At 39.4% G+C, this 25,109-nt stretch overlaps 1 protein-coding gene across 1 annotated transcript in view; it reads right to left on the bottom strand.

The window, feature by feature from the left end:
- Nucleotides 1-23,443, bottom strand: part of PIP5K1B (phosphatidylinositol-4-phosphate 5-kinase type 1 beta) — an 88,973-nt gene extending 65,530 nt beyond the window's left edge. Inside the window, exons 1-5 of the mRNA XM_055791706.1 lie at nt 21,679-23,443; nt 21,065-21,191; nt 19,493-19,574; nt 18,793-18,861; nt 2,753-2,883 (exon numbers count right to left, since the gene is read on the bottom strand). Of these exons, the coding sequence (XP_055647681.1) occupies nt 2,753-2,883; nt 18,793-18,861 (200 nt within the window). The 5' untranslated portion in view covers nt 19,493-19,574; nt 21,065-21,191; nt 21,679-23,443. The remainder of the gene's footprint in view (nt 1-2,752; nt 2,884-18,792; nt 18,862-19,492; nt 19,575-21,064; nt 21,192-21,678) is intronic.
- Between the last annotated feature and the right edge of the window lie 1,666 nt (nt 23,444-25,109).

The raw sequence follows: 25,109 nt of genomic DNA, 5'->3' as shown, positions 1-25,109 counted from the left end.
AGGTGAGGTAGATGCAGAGAAAACATGTGAGGAAGGTGGAGCAGGACAGCTTGAGAAGAGGCTGGTTGCTGTGAATTGGCCACAATGAAGGTGAAATTCAGCTGACAGCCTGGTTGGAATTGGAGCTGAATCATGCATACCCACAGCAAGTAGAAAAATGCTGGTCCTTGCCTGGCAAGCACCTGCTTTCAGCACCACACTTGCTACACTGTCAGGTTCTCCTTCAGCTGTGGACATCCGGCAACATGCTTACTTAACCTCGGCTTGCTCCAGGGTGCTTCCAGGTAGAGATCAGCCCACTGGACCTACTGGTGTAACTTAATTTCAATGAATTGCTTTTGAGTCAGACCAATCCAAAGGGTGGAGGAAAAGTAATAAAAGTAACGACTGTTAACAATACTGCCTTCACATGTAGGTACTGCCCTAGGAAAAAGTGAAGAGCACCTGAGCTGCACCTTGGGAACACAACCCTACCCAGAAAGAACACACAATCTTAGCTTTTTACCTCCAACTAGGATAATGAAGCTACCTATAGATACGACTGAGAGGCAACCCACATAGTGCCATCACGAAAGACTCAATGTCCCAACATCCTCAACCAGCAAGAAAGAAGCCTGTATAATTATGTGCAATCCCAAATTGTTAGAATTTATGCAAATTAATACCACTGGATTGAAATAATTTTAGATAAATGAATGTGCATGTTACATTGAGATATAAGAAAGACTTGAAATTTGACATTTCTGTGCATTAGCTTAAGAAATCAAATGTTACAGTTTTAAGAGATTACTATGGATACCAAATTTTTAGTTTCACAGAGAACATTATCAGCAAGTGCTCTTTATAGAGAGGCTCTTTGTTACAGTCAAGATGACTCACTATGTTATATACTCTTTTTTACTAGATAGCTGTGCAAAAAAAAAAAAGCTATGCTATTCTGGCCATTACTTTCATTTGTCTAATTCTCCTCATATGATTTATTTAATTATTTATTTATAGGAAACTGCCCAGAAAGGTGTTCCTAAAGCTTTTATAATAAATTTTATGTTAGTGCAAACAGACTATTCCTTCTGCTTTTGTTTTCTTTTTAAACCAGAAGGGATCTCTCTCCCTTCAAACTAAACCAGGGAAATCTCATTTCTGAGTGTACATGCATGTTAAGTTCTACAGGAGAAAAGACATATGCAATGCTACTGACTACAAACAATGTAATTCACTTGTTCCTATAAAACTACATCAAAAAAAACCAGATTAGATTTTTTCCAAAACTGTGCTATGTAATAAAAAATCTTTAGTATGTGTGTTTCATTTAATTTCCATACACAACAAAGCTGGTATCATAGCCAAACAAATTACAGAAACCTGCACCACTGTCACAGTCACACATTTCACAAATATGATGGGTCACTCGCTCTGACTCTTTGTCAGCCCAATACAGACTTTGTTATGTGATATGCAAATTTCTCAGCTGTAGTTTGGATTTTTTTAAACAAACAAGATTTTGCAATTACAGTGTACGAAACACATGCAGATAGTTAACTTCTCTGTATTTACCTAATCTACAAGAGAAAGACTACAAAACTGTGCACAAACTTAAATAGTTAACACCAAATCAAGGATATTAATACCCTCAATTACTAGGAACTAAAGAATGAAAAAGCTTCCTTTCACATAAGAAATGAATTTTCTTCTCCTTAAAGGATGTCTCAGTTCAGAGGAAAACAGGAGCTGAATCAAGGAAATTTACATGAAGAGGGCAACTTTAAAATGCTTGTAATTATTTTGTATGTTGTCAGTTTTAACTTTTTTTTAGTGACATCAGTAATTTTTTAGGATTGTAAATTATTAGAAACAGTTTATGAAGTAGCATTCAAACTGCACACAAACAAAACTTTGAAAAACTCACAGAAAGCATTCCCAAATTCAGGGAATACTTCATACATAGCATGTTCTTGCAGAAATGATGGGCACTGCTGGTACTTAGCACTTCTAAGAACCCAAACAACACTGAAAAAGCGAGTCATCCTTGTTCTGACATACATTTTTCCTAATTCTTTTTCACCCATTCATAGCATATGTAACCTGGAAAAATCACATGCTACTGTACTTCAGCTTCTAAACCTTCAAAATGAGTAAGACCTTGATTTCCCTCATCCACATAACTGTATTATTACAGTTATTTCCTACCAACCTGGCAGTTAAACAAGCTGAGGTAGCCAAATGAAAAGCAGTAATGGTGCACAACCTCAACAGCTAGTAAAAGCAGAGCATCATAACAGGCTAAAGTCATGGATGGAATTTTATAGTGTATTGTAAATTCTTGTATTACTCTCAACATTGCAGGACTTGAATTTTTATAAATTTTGACACTTCAACAAAATGGCAAGTATTATTATCAGTTTTTAGAAACTAAGACCAAAACAGACACATGAATGTTGACATAATACTTAACTGCATAGAGCCACAAACCACTAAATGCTCCTTTAATTGGAAGTGTCACAATTACTTTCCTTCTCTAGAAGTAAGAAGTCTCAGATCTTCAGCTGAAGTGTGATCTTCCCAGTTTTCTCCCTATGTTCATTTTCAGTGACAATATGAAGGCAGGATAATTTACATTAAACTTACATTAAACTCATACATTAAACTTACTCTAACCCCTTTTTACTAGAACTGGAAAACAACCCTTGCTTGAAGGATCTACAGTTTCATTATGAAATTCTATTGAAAACTAATGCAACAGGCTTGTCCTTACCTTGGTAAGAAGACACTTTCCACTACATAGAAGTCTTGCATAAGAACATCTCTGTCTGGTTTTGATGTAAGGTTTCCTACTGTGTATCCTATTCCCAGCTGGATAGCACCTTTAATAGCTGAGGATGCAGTCTGCACAGAAAGTAAGAATTCAAGCGTGAGTTTGCTAAAAATTATTTCTGTTCTTTATCAGTAACATCATATGCTAAATTCCTAATCATTTTCATAGTAACAATGCCATATCATCTTTACCTCCTAGATTTGAGATGACTGCTTTTCAATTAGAAGATTTAAAAAGAAACATTATGCTGTAGCAAAAACTACAAAAATTAATTCATTGTTGTACAGACTCAGACTTTTCAAATTGCCCAAATAATTTAGACATTGTGTTCTAACTCATCACAGAATTGTAGAATACCAGGTTGCAAGGGACCTCAAGGAACATCTGCTGCAACGCTTCTCAGCAAAAGCATGGTCTACACAAGATGGCCCAGCACCCTGTCCAGCCAAATCTTAAGTGTTCAATGCTGGAAAATCCACCACTTCCCTGGGGAGATTATTCCAATAGCTGATTGTTCTCCTTATGAAAAATTTCCCTCTTATATCCAACTGGAATGTCCCCAGGAACAACTTGTACCCATCACCCCTTGTGTTTTCTGTGTGACTCCTTGTAAAAACGGAGTCAGCATTTTCTTTGCAGCCACCTTTTAAATACTGGAACATGGCGATAAGGTCTCCCCTAAGCCTTCTTTCTCAAGGCTGGACAAACCCAGTTCTCTCAGCCTTTCCTCATATGGCAGGCTTTCCAGTCCTTCAATCATCTTTGTGGCACTTCTCTGGACCCTCTCCAGCCTGGCCACATCTTTTTTGTGTAGCAAGGACCAAAACTGAACACAGTATCCAGGTGTAGCCTGACAAGCGCTGAGCAGAGTGGGATGATGACTTCCTTATCTCTGCTGGACATGCCCTTGTTGATGTAACCCAGCATCCTGTTGGCTTTCTTGACTGCAGCAGCACGCTGTTCACTCATACCGGGCTTGCTGTCCACCAGGACCCCCGTGCCTTTCCACAGAGCTGCTCCCCAGCTGAGTAGATCCCAGACTGTGCTGCATTCCTGGATTATGTTTCCTCAGGTGCAAGACCTTACATTTGTCTTTGCTGAACTTCATAAGGTTCTTGTTAGACCACTCTTCCAGCCTATCCAGGTCCTCCTGCAGCAAAGGTCCCTTCCAAAGCTTCCACTTCCCCACTCAGTTTGGTGTCATCAGCAAACTTCATCAGGGTACACTCGATCCCACCATCCTTCATTTATGAAGTTATTAAACAGCGCTGAGCCCCATGTTGGTTCCTGGGGGGGACCCCTTGTGACAGGCTGCCAGTTTGAAAAGGAGCTATTTACCACCAGCCTCTGGGCACAGCCTGTCAGCCAGATCCCCACCCGCCACAGGTACCACCCGTCTAGGCTGTAAAGCATCAGTTTCTCTAGGAGGCGGCTATGGGAAACCATATTAAAAGCCTTGCAGAAACCCAGACAGACAATGCCACCACTCCCCCCACATCAGTCAAGCAGGTTACCTTGTCGGAGAAGGCGATCAGGTTTGTCAAGCCCAATTCGCACTTGGAGAATCCATACAGGCTTTTCCCAATCACGTGCTTCAATGGACTTGTGATAGCCCCTAGGAGGATTAATTCCACAACTCTCCCAGGGGCTGAAGTGGACGGATGCCCCTATAACTTCCTGGATCCTCCTTTAAGCCCTCTTGTCGATGGGGGTGACATTAGCCTTCCCCCTGTCTTCTTGCATGTCCCACAATCTCCACCACTTCTCAAAGATTATGGAGAGCCGCCCCTCAAAGATGTTGGCCAGCTCTGTTAACACCCTCTGGTGGATATGGCCACGGTCCATCGATTTGCAGGGGTCAAGCTCCTGTAACTGTTCACATACCAACTCCTCCTTCACTGATGGTGGGTCTGTGTTTGCATCAACCTGGATTTTGCTCCCAAGGCCTGGGGCCCAACAGTGCTGGTAAAGACAGAGGTGAAGGAAGTGTTGAGAACCTCTCTGCCTTTTCAGACGTGTTGGTGAGTAATTCACCTCTCCTCTTTAACAGTGGGCCAGCCTTTTCCTTCTCTTGCTGCTTGTTGTTTACGTACCTGAAGAATCCTTTCTTGTAGTTTTTTACATCTCTGGCCAATTTCAATTCAAGCTGAGTTTTTGCTTTTCTAACTGACCTGACAATGCCCTTGTAGTTCTCAACAGGTATTTGCTTTTCCATCTCTGCTACACTTCTATTTTGGTTTTGAGCAGACTCAGAACTCACAGTTAAGCCAGGATGATCTCTTGCTCTGCCTGCTTACCTTACCTTTAATGGGGATGAATGAGGATGAACTGTCTTTGTGCTTCCAGGAAAGCGTTTTTGAAAAACTCCCAACACCCACGAGCTCTTTCATCCTCCATGGAAGCTTCCCAAGGAATCCCTCCCAGTCGAGCTCTGAGCAAGCTGAAGTTTGCTCTTCTAAAATCTAAAACCTCTGTCTTAGTCCTAACCTTCAGTGCGCTCAGCAGGATCCCACACTCCACAATATTGTGACCACCGCGGCCAAGGCTGTCACTAACCCGGACGTTGCAAAGCAGGTTTTCTTGGTTTGTGAGCAGCAAGTCCAGCAGTGCCTCATTCCTGGTTGGCACATCCAACGTTTGTGTGAGGAAGCAGTCCTCTGCACATCCCAGGACCTTGATGGATGACATGTGAGCTCTGTACTGTTCTTCCAACAAATGTCTGGGTAGCTGAAGTCACCCATAAGAACCAGGTTCTGTTTACCTGATGCCTGCCTAAGTGACCCAAATGTTGCTTCCTTGGCCTTATCATTTTTGTTTGGAGATTGGTGGCAGATACGTACTGTAAGATCCCCCTTGGAGACAACCCCTCTGATCTCGACCCAGACATGCTCAACAGGGCTTCCACCATTGGCCGCACTTGACTTCCATACATTCAATGTTCTCCTTAACGCAGAGTGCAGCTCCTCCTCCTCCTCTTCTTCCCTACCTGTCTTTACAAAACAGGTTATAGCTATCCATTGCAACCCTCTTAGAACATTTCCCATCTAATGGACATTCAAATGCTTCATGAGTTTGAAACAGCATGCATTCCCTTCTGGAAAAAACAGACACAAATTCCATGCAATGGTACATGCTTGCCAAGGTATCACAATGCAGACTAATGGTTTAAATGCAGGTTCTGGATACAAATGTATTCAAGGTTCTACTTCATAGTCAAGGCAAGAGGTGCATTAACTGGGGGGAATAAAGACAGAAATGAAAGTGATGAGGAAAATCTCTATAAAAATCTATACAGAGATTAATTGAATTAAATTCAGTAAACACGGCTTGCAGAGGAGAGCAGGGTTCAAAAGGACAGCACCAAATTGTGACAGATACTGTATACACATACATTGAGACCATCCCTGAAACCTTTTTCACAATGACTAGACAACCCTGCTGGATGGATGAGAAAAAAACAGCAGAACTGAAACAAAAGAAGAAATCAGTCAAGAAAGGAATTCTTAAGAAAATATGGAAGGAGTGAATAAAGAAAACCACTGTGAAGAGGAAGAAGGCTATTGGGAAGGGATTATCTTCCTTTGGCATGGTGCATTTTCACTAGTTTGAAAACACCATTCTTGTTGCCCATTTTCAGGTTTTACCTCCCACCCACCAAACAAGCAAGAGAGTGTATCAGCGGAAGCAAAGAACACCAGAAGCTTCATGGTCAGAAATACTTCAGCACTTGAACAAAAACATTTCAGGAGCAGGAATTCATAAGAAAAGGTTCAAGTACACAAAACTACTCTTGTTATAGTTCTCAGAACAGGATATGCTAGAGTGACTGCTTATTTTAGAAAGAACAGAGATGCGTAGGTCCCAAATAATTAAGACGGCACACCAAGTAGACTTGCATAACAGTTCAGAACAGGCAATTTTGTGGGAACAAACAACACCACTGTTCTTAGACTGCTACTTTGACTATTAGAAAGATTTGGCTTTGTGTCATAAGAAGATTCACATTTTTCTTGCCTTGAAAGGCCTCTATTCATGAATGATTAATGCCCAACAAAAGCAGTAATTATGTAACTTCAATCAAACCAATACACATACAAACAGACTTTCTGCTTCATAGCTGGATGCCCATCTTGTCCCCTGCCACAGCAAGCGACTATGTTTGAAAGAGCAGCAGATAGCACTGTACAGTATTTTATTAATGAGATTATAAACCATTAAAAAAAAAGAAAGAAACAAACCCCCCCAAAATGCAGCCAAGTAACCTGGCAATGTGATTTCAAGAGAACACTGGATCACCTTTCAAGCTCATGAACAATTTATGTAGGATTTCTGCAAGCTGAAAAGACCACCTGCAGTCTCTGGAGGGCAGAATGAAATGTCTTCTACTAGCATGATGCAGACATTACCTATAAGGTTACCTTCTTGTTAATTTCCACTTCTATTCAAGAGTGCCATTAGTAATCACCCATCATCTCTGCAGCAATCACAGCAATGGGGTTACCAGAAAAACAATGTTATGAAATCATTCAGGATACTTTAACAACTGTTTTAAAACAAACTGACAGCAGTTACTGCATGCTGAAGGCAATTTCTGGCTCAAAGTCTAATTGTTTGTGAGCCATTGTAATAAATTAACTCCAACAAAGGCTGATCACCCAATATTCCCTTAACAAATGATAAGGTTTTGTTTTCACAAGCCTTAAAATGAAACAAAATAATCTCTGGCATTTGTCTCCATACAAACACCTGTCTTGGTCTAATTTCTTTATTATTATTATTATTTTATTAAGAATGGAATCCAAGGAAAAGATTAAAAAGCTGCTCCTCAAGCTTTAGGATAAACGTCCTTGATTCATCCATTGCATTACTACAAAAATAAATTTATTGGAATACACAAATGCAAATGGAAAAAATGAACTCTCTCACACATTTTTCCTTACTCAGGCTCCTCTCTTAATGCCCCTGAAGGCTGCAAAGCCTAGCTTCAAACTTAAGTCCCTTTTTTCTTTCAGTTCTTCTTGAATAGTCTTCTGCTGTAGAGCAAGCAATAGAGTTCAGTAACCGTCTGTGCACAAGTTCTCTCTTTCAGACACTGGAATAAATCTTTCTTCCCATTAGCCTCATGCAGAGGTTCAGCAGTGGCCCTGAGTCCATGTATCAGCTGTAACTATACAACTGACAGTGTACAGTGGCTGTACAGTGCCTCTTGGATCATTTAACCTATCATCAACACCTAAAGTTCTAAGAAATGAAAGGATGGCAATAATCAGCAGGATAACTTCAGCTGATCAATTTTAGACTATGAAACTGACTGGACTTGTAGCAAAAGGTGCACACTGTGACAACAATGGTCTTTGCTGCGTAAAGGGGCATAACAAAGGAAGTCTTTTACCACCCTCATTTTGCTGATTAATTTATTATTGTCTACTGCACAGGTGCTTCGGTGCTTTTTATATTGACAATGAAGACAGAAACCCATAAAAACACTGCCAGGTTCAGACTAAACCACATTTTATTGGCTCTGATACTGTGGATCCTAATGTGTCATGCCAGGATCTGTCCTCCTCGGCAACATGACAGCATAAACTTGAATGGGTGTAGGCACACAACCTCACCTCCCTCAGAACAGCCACCGTCTTACTGACTGACACTAACCTTCACATCTAATGCTACTGTTGAAAAGCACAGACCTGCTCTTTCATCTTCAGCCCCCAAAACTATGCACTGGCACTCCTTCCACTGTGCCAGCAACAGTTTCGTTGTGTCCAGCCAACCAGTTACAAAAGAGCTGCTAAAAATTTTCACCAGCATCAGTTCCTGTGTTCACAGAAGCACTAATTTCAGCCATGCAGCTAAATAATTTAAGAACAACAAAAACCTAAACACACACACAAAAAAACCCCCACAAACACAAAACACACAAAAAAACCCCCACAAACACAAAACACACAAAAAAACCCCCACAAACACAAAACACACAAAAAAACCCCCACAAACACAAAACACACAAAAAAACCCCCACAAACACAAAACACACAAAAAAACCCCCACAAACACAAAACACACAAAAAAAACCCCACAAACACAAAACACACACACACACAAAAAACCCACAAAAAACAAACACCAAAAAAGACACTTCATAGGATAAAACAAATTCGGTAAGGTTTATGCTTGCCTTTCTACTGGCTGCAGGAGGACAAGTGAAGTGTGAAGTAGCAAATAGCCTACCTACTCAAAATTAACATGTCATCACCTCCTGAATGCATCTCAATGGACACTGAATTTATGCTAGCTCAGTGCTCTGTGCCATACAGACAGCACAGTCTTGTCTTTGTAATGGGACTCCTGCATTCCTCTCCAATCCAGAACCAGAATCAGGCACAGTTTCTCCCCACTCTTAAGTTTTCAGAAAAGTTAGCTCAGGAGAGAAAAAACAAGACTTCTGAACAAATTCAGGTTAAACTGTATTATGATAATGAGAAGGAAAGCATGAAACTATATTGATTAAGTACAATGTAAATTACAATTTCTGCAGCCGTGCAAACTGAGAAATTGCCCATTCCCTGCACTACTGCCCCAGAGTGCCAGTATTTCAAAGCAGGTAGGGACATCTCTCTCCCACCTACCACCAGCTGCCTGTTAAATGGGAACAGACCAGCAAAGGGAACAGCTGCATTTCAGGAAGAGATGTATTAGGGATAAAGTGCTCCAGAAGAAGTTCTGCATTTTCCAAACTATCGAGACAAAAAGCTTCTCCACAGTTTTATCTCTGCATATAAAAGCTTAAACTGCCTTCATTCCGACGAAAAATACCTTTGCCCCTTTTTGACAAAAGTAACTACATAATTTCTCTATATTCATCATACAGCATTGATAAAAGGCCTGTAGAGATGAAAAACTATATGCATAAAGCATAACAACAGATTAAAGAATGAAAACAATATAATACAGAACACAGCTAGGTATACGGAATATCTGCATAATTGATAAATATTCTAGCACTAGATGTGCATCTCATGAATTACTGTTCTCTACAGATGGGTCTTCCACTGGCTCTACATCACTCCAAGATGAAATCCTTTCTCAAAGTAACAAAATAAACGATAACGTAAAACCTTGCAAAGCAGGTATTGTTTGCACACAATCTCACAAATGTGCCAAGCAGGACTTTAACATTGCTTTTCCTGCACATAATCACTTTCAGGATAGTTCTAAAAAAACTTAGATTTATTTTCATAAAAGAAAGGTGTTAATCAGACACACAATGTATGTAAAGGCAGTTTACCTTCAGATAACTGAAGCTATTTAACAATTGTGCAAATCAAGGACAAGACCACTGAAAGGATGAGGAAAGTCTGTCTTTTAAAAATAAAAAATAAAAACATTCAAGGATGACAAAAATACAGGTACTATAGTTCTGGAAAGTATTTTATACATTGCTCAATAATTACCTCCATTAGAGTGTGAAGCTTGCAATGGCTGGCAAACCTAACTAACTACCGAGGTGATGGTAAAGGACTGGTTTCAAGTACATAGTGCACAAAGACTTCAGACACGGTAACTAAGTCTATTCTTTTAAATGAGTTTTTTTTTGTATTTTCTCCATATTTGTATGGGCCTATTAATGACAGAAAACAAATCACTGAACAAATGATGAGCAGAGAGGAACTGAGAAGGATGCAGGCTTCATTTAATTTAACAGAAGTTCCCCTCTACTCTCATTCACAAAGTTACCTTCCCATTCCCCACAGGTAGCTCATGAAAAATGTAAATGTAACATTCTTGTCTTCTTTAGAAGTAGACACCCTACCGATGTCCCTTAGGACTGCATGGATGTAAACTTTGTCCTTGTTTGTATGTTCTCCCTTGTTATGACTCATTTTATCACAGCTGAAATTTGGCCTGTGAACTTCCTGGTGCAAAGACGGTGATTCTTTCAGAAGACATCTGCCTTACTGCAGGTGCTATAAAGCAATGGAACAAAAGAAAAAAGAACTCTGCCTCAGCAACTCCACCTCAGCAACTCCACCTAATTATCACTCTGGAAGGCAAGATGATGTTTGCTTTCTTTCACCATCTGTACTACCATCATTTAAACAGGTTTTAAAATCCACCTAATAAAATGCTAGAGATAACTAGGTATCGCAGTCCTGTTTAAGAGATGGGGAGAAAAAGGCATCTGAGCAGAAGCCACTACTGATTAACACTGTTCTGCATGCTTCACACAGTGTAGCTGCCATTAGTTTGTTTCTTTCTACCACTACCTGTGGAGAAGCTTGCTCTCAGACTGGTGTCCTTCCTTCAGGCAGCATTCTCAATGAAGTTTAAATAAATAAATGAAATCCACAGAGTCTCACTTGGTCAAAATGATTCGAGCCACATGGGATAGGCCAGATATGCATTTTCTACTACAAGAAAGCACTTGTTCATCAGTTATACTGGTTACTGTAACAACCAGGAATCCACGCACACTGTCACTTCCATGCAAACACAGCTGATCTTTTCCAGACTCCTGAAAAGATACTAAGCCTCCATCAATTGTGTGAACCCTTAAGCCAAACCATCCAAGAAGAGTGTCTGTTCAAAAACAGTATGTCTTCTTCAAGCAACATTTAAAAAGAGCTCTCTTTGAACGTTAGGAAGTTGCAATTAGATGAAAGATGTATGTGTGGTTATTGCCTAGTTCATTGCTTCTGCACTAGAGTGCTCTCATCTTTGAGCATCTCCTGTGCTTACAGTCCCATTGGAACAATACTTCTTGCATCTGCTTCTGCTGAAGCTTCTGGAGGTAGCTACCCCATCTCAGCACGCTCTCTGCAGCTGCCACATTTGAGCTATCAACTTCCTTTTACATTAAATCACAAACAGGGAAATAAAAATACGGCTACTAGAAAATCCCACTGACTGAACTAGCTTTACTGTTTCTCCACAGCTTGTAAGCATGGGCCACTACAGTCACAGTACTCCATTCTTCCTTCAGTTCACACTGTTTTTCTCTCTGTCAAATATTTGCCCAGCTGCTGCAGGCCACACTTCATGAAGGTGGACTTCAGTCCATCACCCTCACATCTGGATCCTGCTGCTGCAGGGGGCGGGGTGGGGAGGGAGACTGAATGGCTATCATGAAGTTGTTCTTTCTTCCTATAGAATGAAGTTACCTTAGTGCCACTAGACTGCTTAGCAAGAAGCAGCTATGACCACCAGAGGAAAACTCTACCCAATGGTTTTCTTATAAGGCTATCTGTAACTCAAAATAACCAGAAGGACATACAGGTATTTATTTGTGCAATGCAGATGTAATTAGAAATGGTCCCAGAGACGCAGGTCTTCAGCATAGAGTAGAAATAGCCAGGGTGTATCTTTTCTTTCAGAAAGCTGAAATTACACTTACCTATGCCATGTTCTTTTGTTATTCTTTTCCTTTGTACCTTAGAGCAATGCCTCAGTACAAACTAGTGCAGCACTACATGATGCTCTGTGTAGCGTCGGCTGTACTTTCTAAAACACATGTATCAACAGTTGTGCTATCAAAACAAACAGCAGACTATCTTTTTCTGATGTACTATGCTGAATGCTAGCATAAATACTAGATCATTAAAGAAGTGCAACTGATAATACTGTATAATTTTTTTTCCTTTTTATATGATTACTGCTAAAGTTGGTGAAGGTAGTTTTCTTGTGGTTCTTTGAACAATTTTCACAAATTTGTCAGGATGCTCTCCCAGGAAACATTAAGACATCCACATTTTGGATTCTTCCAGCTTAACTGCTATCAGAATGATTTTTTTTGACGCAAGCTGAATCTGATCTCCATTTCCCAAAATGAAGTTCAGGTGACTCCATGGCTTTCAGTTTATATTTTCTCTGTCTCAAAACACTTATGCCAAAGTTTCAGGAGTAGCCATGAATCCAAGTCCTTTGATTCTTCTGTTTCTCAAAGAAACAGATTTTGAGACCTGTAAGTTTGGCAGTAGCCACTGCTCCAGGCAAAACCCCTGAAGACAGTTATTTTGGTATCTTTGCAGATGTGCAAAGTGCTTGCAAGTCTGCCATTGATGACATAGGTCTCAGTAGAGCAAAAATTCCACCAGCAAAGTTTCAATATCTGCAACCGTAAGTACCCTACATGTAGACACTAGACACAGGGCATAAGCCAATGCCAAAAGTGATGCAGCAATGCTGCTTGTACGTGTTTTTAAGCTCTAACAATAAGTAGGTGGTTTCCTTTACTCAGGCAAATTGCCTTTGCTCCTGGTGAAGTGACGCATATGTCTGATAGACAGTTTTGAACAGGTTGTGTAAAGCAGTTGTAAGACGCCAAGCAGAATGAGCCATAAGATATGTAATAACGAGAAACAAATCCAATTGTTTACATGTGTGGCAGCCTTCAGATTATAAGTAGAGATTCTGGTAATCTAGTAGCAGGTTTCTGCAACACTGGAATATATTACAGCACTATAAACATATATATACCTCTTTTCTGTTTTCTGGTGTGATTTTCTTCTACAAGCTTAATGTGCTTTGACAGACCTGTCTGTGCACCATTCTTGCCACCATCCTAGTATTAAGCATCAGACTGTTTCTGAAATCTGTTTTGTCAGGAAGCAGATTTAGGGACTACTGTGTGATTGATGACATCGCAGTGCAAAAGCTGCATATGTGACAGCAGCTTCTCACAACAAAGTCTGCAAAATTTCAGGAGGAAATTAAAAAAAAAAGTGGCTAATGCATACTCCAGATTTCAGTTACCAGATTGTGATGGATATCCAAGAGAAGCTACAGTCTGATGACTGCATTTTGTCACCAGGCTCCCTTGCCACTTCGCTTAGGATCTTCAAGCATGAAATGGAGCAAATAACCACAGCCTCTCCCTCCCCCCGCCTGTCTGTTTCTCTCTTTCTGAAAAAAAAACCCAAAACAAAAAAACCCAAAACAAAACAAAACCAACCAACCAAAAAAGCCCCACCCTCAAGAACTGGCCATGGTTTGCATAATTTAAGATTTCTTTGATCTCAAAATTATTTTAATCTTTTACTTTAAAAGCTGCATTGAACTTGTATTTGTGAAGAGCCTCCTTCATTAACTAAGTTCTTTGATTAGTGATTGAAATTTTTAGGTGATATTCACACTGTAAACTCAGGAACTTCTTGAAATTTGCTGATCCAGAGGAAACCCAGGAGTTCCAGAGATTATAATGCTTGTAGCAAATGACTGCAGCTGAACAGCCCAACAGACCCACCTTAAATAGTATTTTAAAAAGAGGATATACGGAGGAAGGTCATGGCTTTCAAACGAAAAAGAAAAAAACCAAAACCAAACAACAATCAGAAGGTTGTGTTTCATCAACCTTCAAGGATTTTGACTAAATAACAGTAGACAATTGAAAGCTGGAAGGGCATTTATGTCAGACTGCAGCAGCAGAAAAACTAAAACCTAAAATAAAATAAGATTAGTGCTGTATGAAAAAACACAATTCATAACAAAGTGTGTCACTGCCTTGGTCTAGTTATGAATTTCAGAGCCTGAAAGGATGTTGCAGGAATACTTATGCAAAGCCTTGCACAAGGTTTTAGGAATGTAAGACATTTTCTTGGAGCTCCAAGGTGTTTACATTCATGCAGCTGGCAAGTCAGATTTTCTTCTGCTAGGGAAGTGGGCCAAAACTTGACTACTGTAGGAAATTGAAGAAATGCATATTTAATTAATTCAGAAAAGATATTACCTATCTCTATTTTAGCTAGGTTGAACAAAATCATTAAAAAAAATACTGAAACAATCTTAAGTCCCAGAAATGCAACTGATAGGCTTACAGACTATTTATTATTCTGTAAAGATTTATCTTGGATTAAGTAAGAGATGGTGTCCTGGAAAAAGTTCATTTTTACCTGACTGAGCTAAACTTAAAAACAATGAAAAACAGTCACTACTACAGATAATTGTAATATATGGAGAGCTCTTACAACTAATCTATATAGATTAAGGACACATTTGGAACATACTGCTACTGCACAGCAAAGACCCTAGACATCAGAAATAAACTTTTCCATTATAAACAGGACGCCTTTTCCCCCCAGGATGAACAGGCAAGTAATCCCTTTGGGAATTCTGCCAAGGCTAAACTATGCTAAGAGTTACAGCAGGCCAAAATATACTGACACATACACACGGAGAAAGGACAAGCACATTTAGAGGACTGCCCATTTTCAGCAGGGACCGATTCAGATGCTTTTTCTTAGCACAGAGCTACAAACTAATTTATCACAACTAACTAGTCCTCAGAGAAGAGGTGCAGCAGATGAGAACATCACCCTCAGCAGTACGCACCCTGACACTATGAACAGCAAGCAAAAGGCAGAATTACAGAATGAAGAGGGAACAACAGAAGAGGGAGTGGACCAAGTCTTTAGTTCCCAATCACTCTCCATCTGCTGCCGCAATTGAGTCCCACATCACTAGGTGCAACTGCAGCTGTATGTCCTTCCCACATTAGTCAGTCCAGTCCAGCTGCTACTCAAAGCAGTATCCATCTCATCTGCTCCAGTGTCCTCAGAAGTAAGGAGAAGCAAACCATAAGGAAAAGAATGTGAAGGTTTTCTACATGCCCCATTGGAAAAATGTTTTTCTTCCAACAGCCATTAGAAATAATTTGTTTTCTGACGGAAATGTGTTTTAGTAAGCCATCATTCATCTCTGTTATCAATGGGATAGATTGTATTCACTAAGGTAAGCAGTTTCCTTTAAATTAGATAAAAAAACTTCTATCGCCAAGACAAAAAATACAATTTTTTTTTATACTTGCATAAAACATTGATTAAAAAAAATAATCAAGTATTTGGAATTATTTTCTCTAATCTTCCCCCAAGTTTCTCTTATAAGACAATTCACAGTCCTCAGTAAAGGATATTTACATTTCCAGATTAAGTAACTAAAACACTGCTTAATACATATTGATTAGTAAGGCTTATTTCTCATTGGATGTGGCATAAGGAAAATGCCTCTAAAGCCAAGACATGTAGTTAATTTTCTCTTATGCATCACTGGATTTTACATCACAAAGCAGATGTTTTCATGCATCGCTTTCCCTATTTGTATACAATTTTTTATATATATATACATATAAATATATATGACTAAAGCTGCAGAGCCATAATCTTTGCAGACTATTAGGAAACATGAATAGATGCAAGAAATAATTAAGCAAAAATGCAAAATTGTTTAAAACAAATGACTATTTTTTCTTTCTAGATCAGATTGAGGTTTGCTCCCCCTCACTCCATGCATGGAAAATGTAACCTTTCAGCAGGGCAGTATCAGTGCATCCCTTATCGCTAGAGTTTTCATTTTATTTTGGGCATTACAGACATTTCAGCATGCATCTGCATACCATGTTCTTTTAGCCATAAAGCAAGTGCAGATCCTGAATTGGCAAGGTCCTTTGCAATTGCTGGAAGAGGACAGAGAGGCACACTAGCATTTTGCTTTGTCAGAAGATAAAGGGCCCCAGGAAGATTTTAAAGTTAAGACCAAACCACACCGCTTATGACAAGAGTTACTGTTACCAAGTCTTCATGTGGAACCAGTGGGGTCCACATGGGGAGAGGATGGCTGGATCACATTAACTCTTCCTTCACTAATCTCTCCACTTTGAGAGGGTGATCTTTTACTTGGGGTGGGGTTGAGGCTGAAACTGTCAACACATTTAAGGATGATTATCTCCCAGAATTATCACTAGAAATCCCTTGAATTACCCATATACGGAAAAACCCCAAACCTGGAAGTGAAGCCTCTGAGCAATGAGAATGGGTTAGCAAGCAAGCACAGTCTGACTTCAGAACTACATGAGTATCTCACTAAGTGCTTCCACTGCAATCAAGGGCAGTGGCAGATGGGAACAGGAACTGCCCAAGAAGCTGAAAAGCACCAGCTAAGGAAACAAGCTCTTCCCTAGGCCAGATTTCTGGACAAGCGGCACAAGAAGTCACAGGACAGAGCTGCAGTATTTTCTAAACAAACCAACTGCAACAACGCATGACTGGAGAACTGGAAATGCAATACATACATAAAAGAGTGAAGAAAAGTGATGTGGGCAATAAAAGACAGGCGGGTCTTAACTGTAAGCAAGACTAACAGAGCAAGATCTCCTTGTGAAAGTTACCTAAAAATATGGAATCAAATGGGAAATGGCTTGAATTGCCTCTGTCAAACGCAAGCCCTTCCAGGCTCATCCTGAAACCAACTTTCTAGACATATGCAGTTGATTCCTCTGGAATTCTGTAAACAATATGAACCGATGCTACATGGAATACCTGAAGAAGGTGAGAATTAACAGGAAGTGCAAGGTTTGTGGGGCATTTGGCTTAAGATGAGAGATACGTGTAGAAGTGAAAGCATCAGACAAAGACATGCTACCAGTAAACCCTGTATGAATAAATTGTGGGGTCAAAAATGTATCAATTTTTTTATTAACATTATCACAAAAAGCAGGAGCATAATGATAGTATTCGGTGATAATACTAAACTACGGGCCATATGCAACACAGGAACTTGAACACAAAACAACTGAGGGTGTAAGGTGTAAGCAAAGGAATTAAGCTGGTATAACGTACGAGTACAGAAAACTGGTGATTCAGGGGAAAGGGCAGAATTCAGAGATGATAGTTACTGTGATCTCTGAATGTCATGTGGTTGTGAATCCTAGGTTTTGTCAGAGATATATTTCCGGTAAATACATAGAAGAATTTATGCCATGGTAAGACTCTTCACCAGGCTTCCTCTGGAACATCATGAATTTACAGTTGAACACAAAGAGATAGAACATGTAGGATGACTGGGGGAAATGGAAACTCACTTGTGGTGAGACTACCAGGATTTGTCGTCTTCTATCTAGCAATATAAAACTGTAAAAGCCTCTACCTCAGGCACTGAACTTTTTCTTCTTTTCTTATACTAAACATCAAGAACAATTTAGATTTCAATATTTTGAAGTCTTAAGTCATAAGCTGGGAGACTGAACAAAACCTGTATCTAAAAAGAAAAAAAAGCATTTTCCTCAAACATTATTTCCTTCTATTTCTAAGAAAATTATCTGGAATGTTAAGGCCACCCAGATACTGAAAAAAAAAACCAGCTGCCAAAAAAAGGGGTGGGAAAAGAAATAGCAGCTTATTATTCTCCTTGACTTCACTAGCAGTGCTGTAGGCAACACCTGGAAATGAAAAACCCTAACCCATGCTACATACTGTTGGAAGGACCTCTGCTAGATCACAGGAATTAAGAAAAAAAAAAAAAATCACCCCTTCTTTGAGGTGATCTGTCAAGAAAGTGATCAAATCCAGCAGCTAACAATTTAATTGCATAAATATGCATATAAAAATGTGCATTTATAGCTCCCCTTAGTTATCAGCAGTGCTAGGTGGACATATATAATGCTGGTCCCAGACAATCAGTGACAGAAAAACAAAACCAAGACCAGCACCATCTACAATTACAGTATCTAAATAGCCCTATGCTGCTATAGTTGATGCATGCTCCTATATTAAATATGTCCTCTCTTAAACAACATTTCTTTTTTAAAAAAGAAAGCAAACAAAAAGCGTACTGTTTGACAAAGTACTAAGGAGATGGTAAGGTAGGTTTGTAGTCCAGACGCATCGCATAAACATTCAAAGCATTTAGGAACTTACTGTACTAAATTTCTGACAACAGCATTTATGCCCAGAGGTATATCTGCTGCTAAGAGCAAAGAATTTCCATCAGTCTAGCAACGTATATGTCAAAGCTGTAGTGAATGAGCTTTCAAATAGTCACCTCTGCAGTGGGCAGAAATGTCTTCTGGTTTCAGAGAAGGAATAATGTACTTCCAAAAAATCCATCAAATTGTATTTAGTCCGTTCTGAAATATATTTCACTTACAACAGGTTTGAATTACCAGTATGAAGGGGAAAACATGAAACAAAAAGGTTGTGAGTCTTATTTACCTTTTTATACGTTTTCTCTTCATGTGGCTTTCCAGCAGTAACATCACCATTTTCAGCAGCAGACGACATCTAACAACAGAAGCTTAAGTTATAAACAAAGTAGTTGCTGTAGAAAAGTAAATGTTCAGAAAACTTCATAAAATTTGTTATCCATTTTTTTGCTAAATTCAAACTTTTTAGAGGACAGCAAGTCAGCAAGATCTGTGACCTATCTAGGATATTTCTAGGATTTTCCAGGCAGACTAAAAGTACAGCACTACCCCAGAAATGTCCAGCATACGACTGATTCTACACAACCCTCTCTTTCTTTTTCCCCCACGCCAGCACATGGGCCTGCAAGAAGATCCTGCAGTGAAATCTTGCTCCTCAGCAGACTGCATAAGATGATCTTGAAAGATCCAATGATGGGCAAAACTATGAAGCTTGTGAGCCAGATATTCAATGGCATGCCTCAGAGGTCCAAGGCCTTTGGATGCATTGACATGCTGTATGTCCTCAAAGGAGCAAGGAGATATTTGAGATTGTATCTTATCATGGCTGTAAAGCAATGCTAGATCAAGAATAAACCATGAAATCAGAGATCACTTGAGTCAGACACTCTGAGTGTGGCTGCCAAAGTGAGTAAACCAAAATGCTACACAGACATGTTTTGAAATCATTCTAGATTTTGCAAACACTTTCAGAATGGAAGTACACACACCCTTATGAACAACAGGACAAGTCATCTGGAGATGAGAGTGAAGATCAAGCCATTCATTGATGGTGTTGATGTTTTCCAGAACCTATTAAAAGAAAAACCTGTTATCACTATGTCACCATAAATTTACATCTCGCAGAAGAGCTTTAGATTTCCTTTTTCTGCTGTTATTCAGTCCAAGCAAGAATCCAGCTACAAGTGATGTTTTTCAAGAATCACCTCAACTTAGTTACTAATGGGTCATTTAGTATACTTAGAAAATAGGGAGTATCACACGGGATAGAATCAGTGCAGTTCAGTTTCCCTTTGCCCTAGATATTTAACTACTGTGGCACAAGCAGCCCTACAACAGAATGTTTATGTACAGCAGTAGACATACATGCCCTGGAGTGCTGCATACATGATCTCTTCCATAAGGACTTCAAAAATTAAATACTAAACCTTATAATCTCCACTCACTTGGAATACCCCATATATTAATTCCACCAAAGCCAAAAAGACAAGCAATCAGAATGTCAGTCTGGAGGACTGCACACTGAAGAACAGTAGATACTAATTTTGAAAGTTTTCCATAATGGTAGTTAGTATGAGTATAATTTCTGTTTGTCCTGTTGAGGTGAGCTATTTCATAGATAAATGTTTTGACTGAACACAAGAGAAAATATTACATAATCAGATGCTATTTGATACCTCTTTGGAATCAGCTCTCCCTCCCATTTTTCACACCCATTTTAAGATGCATCAATAAAACAATTTAATTTCTCAACCACACAAGAAGGAAAAAAAATCATCTCATTTGTCTTTAATCAGTACAAATAACATCTTATACATAACTAAAAACTGATTTTAAAAAAATATTCCCAGGCCTCACTCACTCAATTTAGTTTTCCAGTAATCTGAGAAGTATACATAACACCACTAAGAAAACTTCCCATAAAAGACTTCAAACCAGTCCTTTCTGACTCTTTAGAAAAGCAGGCTATTAATTGCACCCGAGACAAAAAAAAAAGGGGGAGAGGGGTGATGGTCAGTTGGACAACAAATAGAAACGCAGATTTTTCTGAGAACAGAACAATGCCTCCTTAGAAAAAACTCTCCTTATGTTACAAACCCGTATTTTCCTACCACAGCTAGCTCCACTGTTCTTCACTGTAGCCTTCATGCAATTAATGTATCTTAATCAGTAACTCCTTTAGCAGAATCCTACACATCAAGCTCCTACTTGAAAGGCAGTAACTCAGTTTTGATTGCATAGTTTATCTAGCTTACCTAAATTCACACATTCAATACTAATTAATACTGATCCATGCTTGTAACTCTATCAGTACATGAACACAGACATCAAGAACGGTTAAAACAGCTTTTGTAGGAAAATAAATGTAATTTTAATCACTAGCAGGAGGAAGACTATTTAATCAACTGATCCCTGGGTAAAACCACCAAAACTCCCTTGATGTTCTCCACACACCCCAAGACTATTAGTATAATAAGATGTTCTACTACTCCCCAAACTTCCTAAAATATGATCATACTTACTCAGCAAAAGCCAAATACGAATGCAACATTGGAACTTACTTTCCGCAAGAAGTTAGCTGAAGAAAACACTCATGCCAGACATGGAAGAAAACCCTCTTTGTTCCCAGCACAGTCAGACAAATTATTCAAGAACACTTCATTCATGTGAAAATACACCCCTGTAATACTGCCAAGGATAGGAAAACAGACAATGAGACCCCAAGTTCAATAACCACCAAGTACAAAAACTCATACAACATGAAGCAAGTAAATTTTTCCTATCTATTCCAGTTTTTTTCATTCCTAGCAGCATCTAGAATAGAAGTATTGCAGTTACAAAGCTCTAACTTAACTGGGGTCATGTTAAACACCTTTCAGTATCTTTGCTGTGACAACCGTCTCCTATTGCATGCTAATAATTTTTTGCAATGTAAATATTACTTCATGTATTTTCTCCTTGCTCTGCATCTACCAAAATAGTACGGAGTGACTTCTCACATGCTTTATGTCATGCACAGCAAGAGGTACTGTCTCAGTTCCGCTGAGGTTTAACAGTGCAAATACAGGTCACAACTTAAAGAGTCTTGGACCCACTTCCAGGTTAAGCTACAACTATTTATTTATTACCATAACAGGAAACCGCCATAACTAAAGCATTAGTTCTCTGCACATACCTGAAAAAGGGCAGACTCACAATAAAGTAAGACTGGGGGAGGGTGGGGAGGGTGGTAGAGGAGGAAAAGATTTAGTCTCAGAAATACTGTAGGTATTCAGTGAAAGACTGGGCCATAAAGATCTCCTGTTTAGCTTCTTAGATGCCACATATCCTACCTGATGACAAAAAAGAAACACTAAAGTCCAACAGAAATTTAAAAATTATTTTTCCCAAATGCTCTTGAAAAGTCAACATTTTGGCCATAAGTCTTATTCATAGCAAAAGCTAGCATGACATGTTCAGTTACTGAGACAGAAGTCTACAGCCTTTAAATCCAGCTTTCTGCTCAGACCACCTCCTTGTCCTAAATGCAGACTTGGAAGAATCACACCTAGTCAATACATGCTTCAACGTTTGAACAGAAAAATCTATGGTTTATAGTGTATTTTCTCACACTGGAATTGTTGAATCATATACTTATCTAACACCAACTGCAATTTCCGTGATTTTGGGGAAAAAGTGCCATATGCATCTTCCCCTAAAGCCACAGGGGCACATTTTTTATTTCTCTGCATAGCCAGAAGCCCGCCACGACAGCACTGCCCTGCCCACCATGCAGCCAGGGTTCTGAGAACTCAGGTGACAGGACAGCAAGTGCAAGCCTCCTACCCAGGTTCTCTTTTTTGTTCTAAAATTATTAATTGCATTTTCCTTATATAGCAAAAAATCACTTTTTTACTGACAGCATAAGGCACTCATTTTGCAGATTATACGTAACTATCTGTTTTTACACAATCTTAATTGCTTAGGCCCAGCTCCCAGAAACAGGTACTGATACTAACATTTGAAAGGCCTTTCAGCCCAATTTCAAGTGAAGTTCAATGAAAGGTGACATCCATGACAAATGCGGTCATCAGCTTCCTACAGGCCTCACACATTAATTTATCCAACCAAAAATTAGTTCTGCCTTCTTTCCATTGTCAAGAAAACATTATTTGTTTGAAGAATGCACTTCTTAGCATCTTTACATCATTTTCTTCCATAAACAATTTTTTTTAAAGCACTAATAAAAACATGCTAGTTAGGAATCACATTCCAAATACAACCCATGTAGCTTCCTATTACAACTGCTGCCTTGTCCTGGCTGATGGTTAAAATTTACATTTTTTTTCCCCCAAGCTTTTGTGACAGACATCTCGCCAGGTATACTGCTGGCAGGTTTCTACAGTACATTCAGAAAGAGAAACCTAATTTGAAAGAAAATGTATTGCTATCTTTTCACCTGGCATAATCTAACACATTTTAAATATGAGTGGGGAAAAAAAAAGCGCCAAACCAAGAAAAGGAAAACAAAATTCCACAAAATTTTCCAGTGGGCACAGGGATAATTCTAGAAATTAAAGAACAGAAGAAGACTTATGCCTGTTTAAGACCAATAATAAATAAATAGAACAGATTCTTTGGTGCACATTTTTCATCTTTAACAATCTGAAACACACAACTGGGTTTTCAGGAAACAATCTGTGAATATTATTTTTTTTTTTAGTTCATTGGTTTTTTGGGGGTTTTTTGTTTGGTTGGGTTTTTGTGAATGCACTGGGATGGAAAACACAATTTTGGAATTAATCTGGAAATTTCATTCTCATACTTCTATGCATTTCAGATAACCTATTTATTAGAGAGCCACTTTCTACTAATCCTTAAACAGTTCTCTTTCTCCAGGAAGACACAAAGCCCCCAGAATGGGGCAGCTAACCCCTCAGAAAAGCACACACAATCTCATACTAAGTTCATACCAAGGATATTAACTCAGCACCAGACAAAAAAATGGAGATGATCAAATTAATAATTTTACCTGCTTTAAGTAACTGGAAGTTTTCAACACAAGACTGCATTCTTGTTGATGGCAGTTTCTCAGCACAACATGTGAAGAAGTTGCCAGGCATTTCTTATTCTATAAACAGCATTTATAATTCATTCCAACAAAAACAGTCATCAAGTTAAATTCCTTGGTAGCCTTGTCACTCTTCTGTTACAACTTTAAAGCAGCATCTTTTAATACAACTATAAAATCACACCCATTTCATTTACTGCAAAACTCACTTCTACTGGTAAGATTTGGCCAGCCATACTTTTCCTTGTGGTAGCTGTGAAAGTAGCTTGACAAATCAGTTCCTCAGTTTACTAAAAGGACTTGCAGATCTATACAGCGACATGCTTCCACCAAACCATGTGAGGGGCAGTCACACACTGCCAGATTTCAGCTCCAGTGTGATACTGGAAATCTTTGTTACACAGTGATGCTGGAAAGGGATAAACTTTTAAACCAAAAATGCTTCACAGCAGAAGAAATCCATCAACACATATTCATTAATGAAAAACTACTCTCTATGGCAGGGGTCCTCAAACTTTTTAACCAGGGGGCCGGCGTGCGGATGCAGTGGCAGGCAGCCATCTGCGGCTGCTTGGTTTCCCGCCCCCCCCCCAACCCCCCCCAACCCCCGGCGGGGGGGGGGGGTGGGGCAAGGGTTCTGTAAATACCGGAGGCCGGATTGAGGACCCTGGGGGGCCAGATTGAGGACCCTGGGGGGCCGTATCTGGCCTGCTGGACATAGTTTGAGGACCCTTGCTCTAAGTACTTGTCTTGTAATCCACCTCATCGCCCTGAGTGCCCCAAAAGCACTCATGGTATTCTTGGCGCTATGGGACAGCGGCTCCAAGATCAAAAGACACTAATAAAGGTAACTCCTCTACTTCCCTGGGATGATCAAGACTTGAGCTCACGTATTCTTAGGCACTGAACAAATTTCTCTCCTAGATGATGCATTCATAAAGTCTCCCCACTGTCTGGATCCTCTGCCACCTCACATAATACATACATCAGGACTGTTTTTTCCAATTAAATATCTGTCTTTTCTCCATGAAACCTACTGGTACTCTGGACCACTGACAAATTTAGTTGACAAATTTAGGTCAAGCAAAACTAACAAACACTTTCCCTTTCCCTCTCAAGTAGAACTTGAACATTAGGATTATTTATAAGATTATTTGCAAAGGAAAGGGCTCAGGACAAACAAAACATCCTCCAACACACATACAGATTGCTTACATACATCTTGTTTCCATAGGAAGTCAAGTTAAAAATACCAGCATACTCCTGGGTGTCCCTGAGAACAGAAACTAAAGAAGGGACCTCAGACGCTTTTTTTGGGTTGCACTATTTTCAGAAGGCTCAGGAGGCAGCTAAAATGTTAACATCAGGTGAAAAGTGTGACCTAAATTGTTTTTATTACATTTTAGCTACTTTACAGAGTTTTTCTTTATCCTTTAAAACAATGATGACTATAATTTTCATGATTTAATTGCCTTCATTCTGAGGTGACTAGACAATGCAGAGTGGTGTTTAAGAACCTGAAAGCATTGCCAGGCAGTGTGCCAATAAGCAGATGT

The sequence above is a fragment of the Falco peregrinus genome, chromosome Z (assembly GCF_023634155.1).
Source record: "Falco peregrinus isolate bFalPer1 chromosome Z, bFalPer1.pri, whole genome shotgun sequence".
NCBI classification, from domain to species: Eukaryota; Metazoa; Chordata; class Aves; order Falconiformes; family Falconidae; genus Falco; species Falco peregrinus.
Note: the sequence above shows the minus strand (reverse complement) of the source record. Positions and strands in the feature narration are given on the sequence as shown.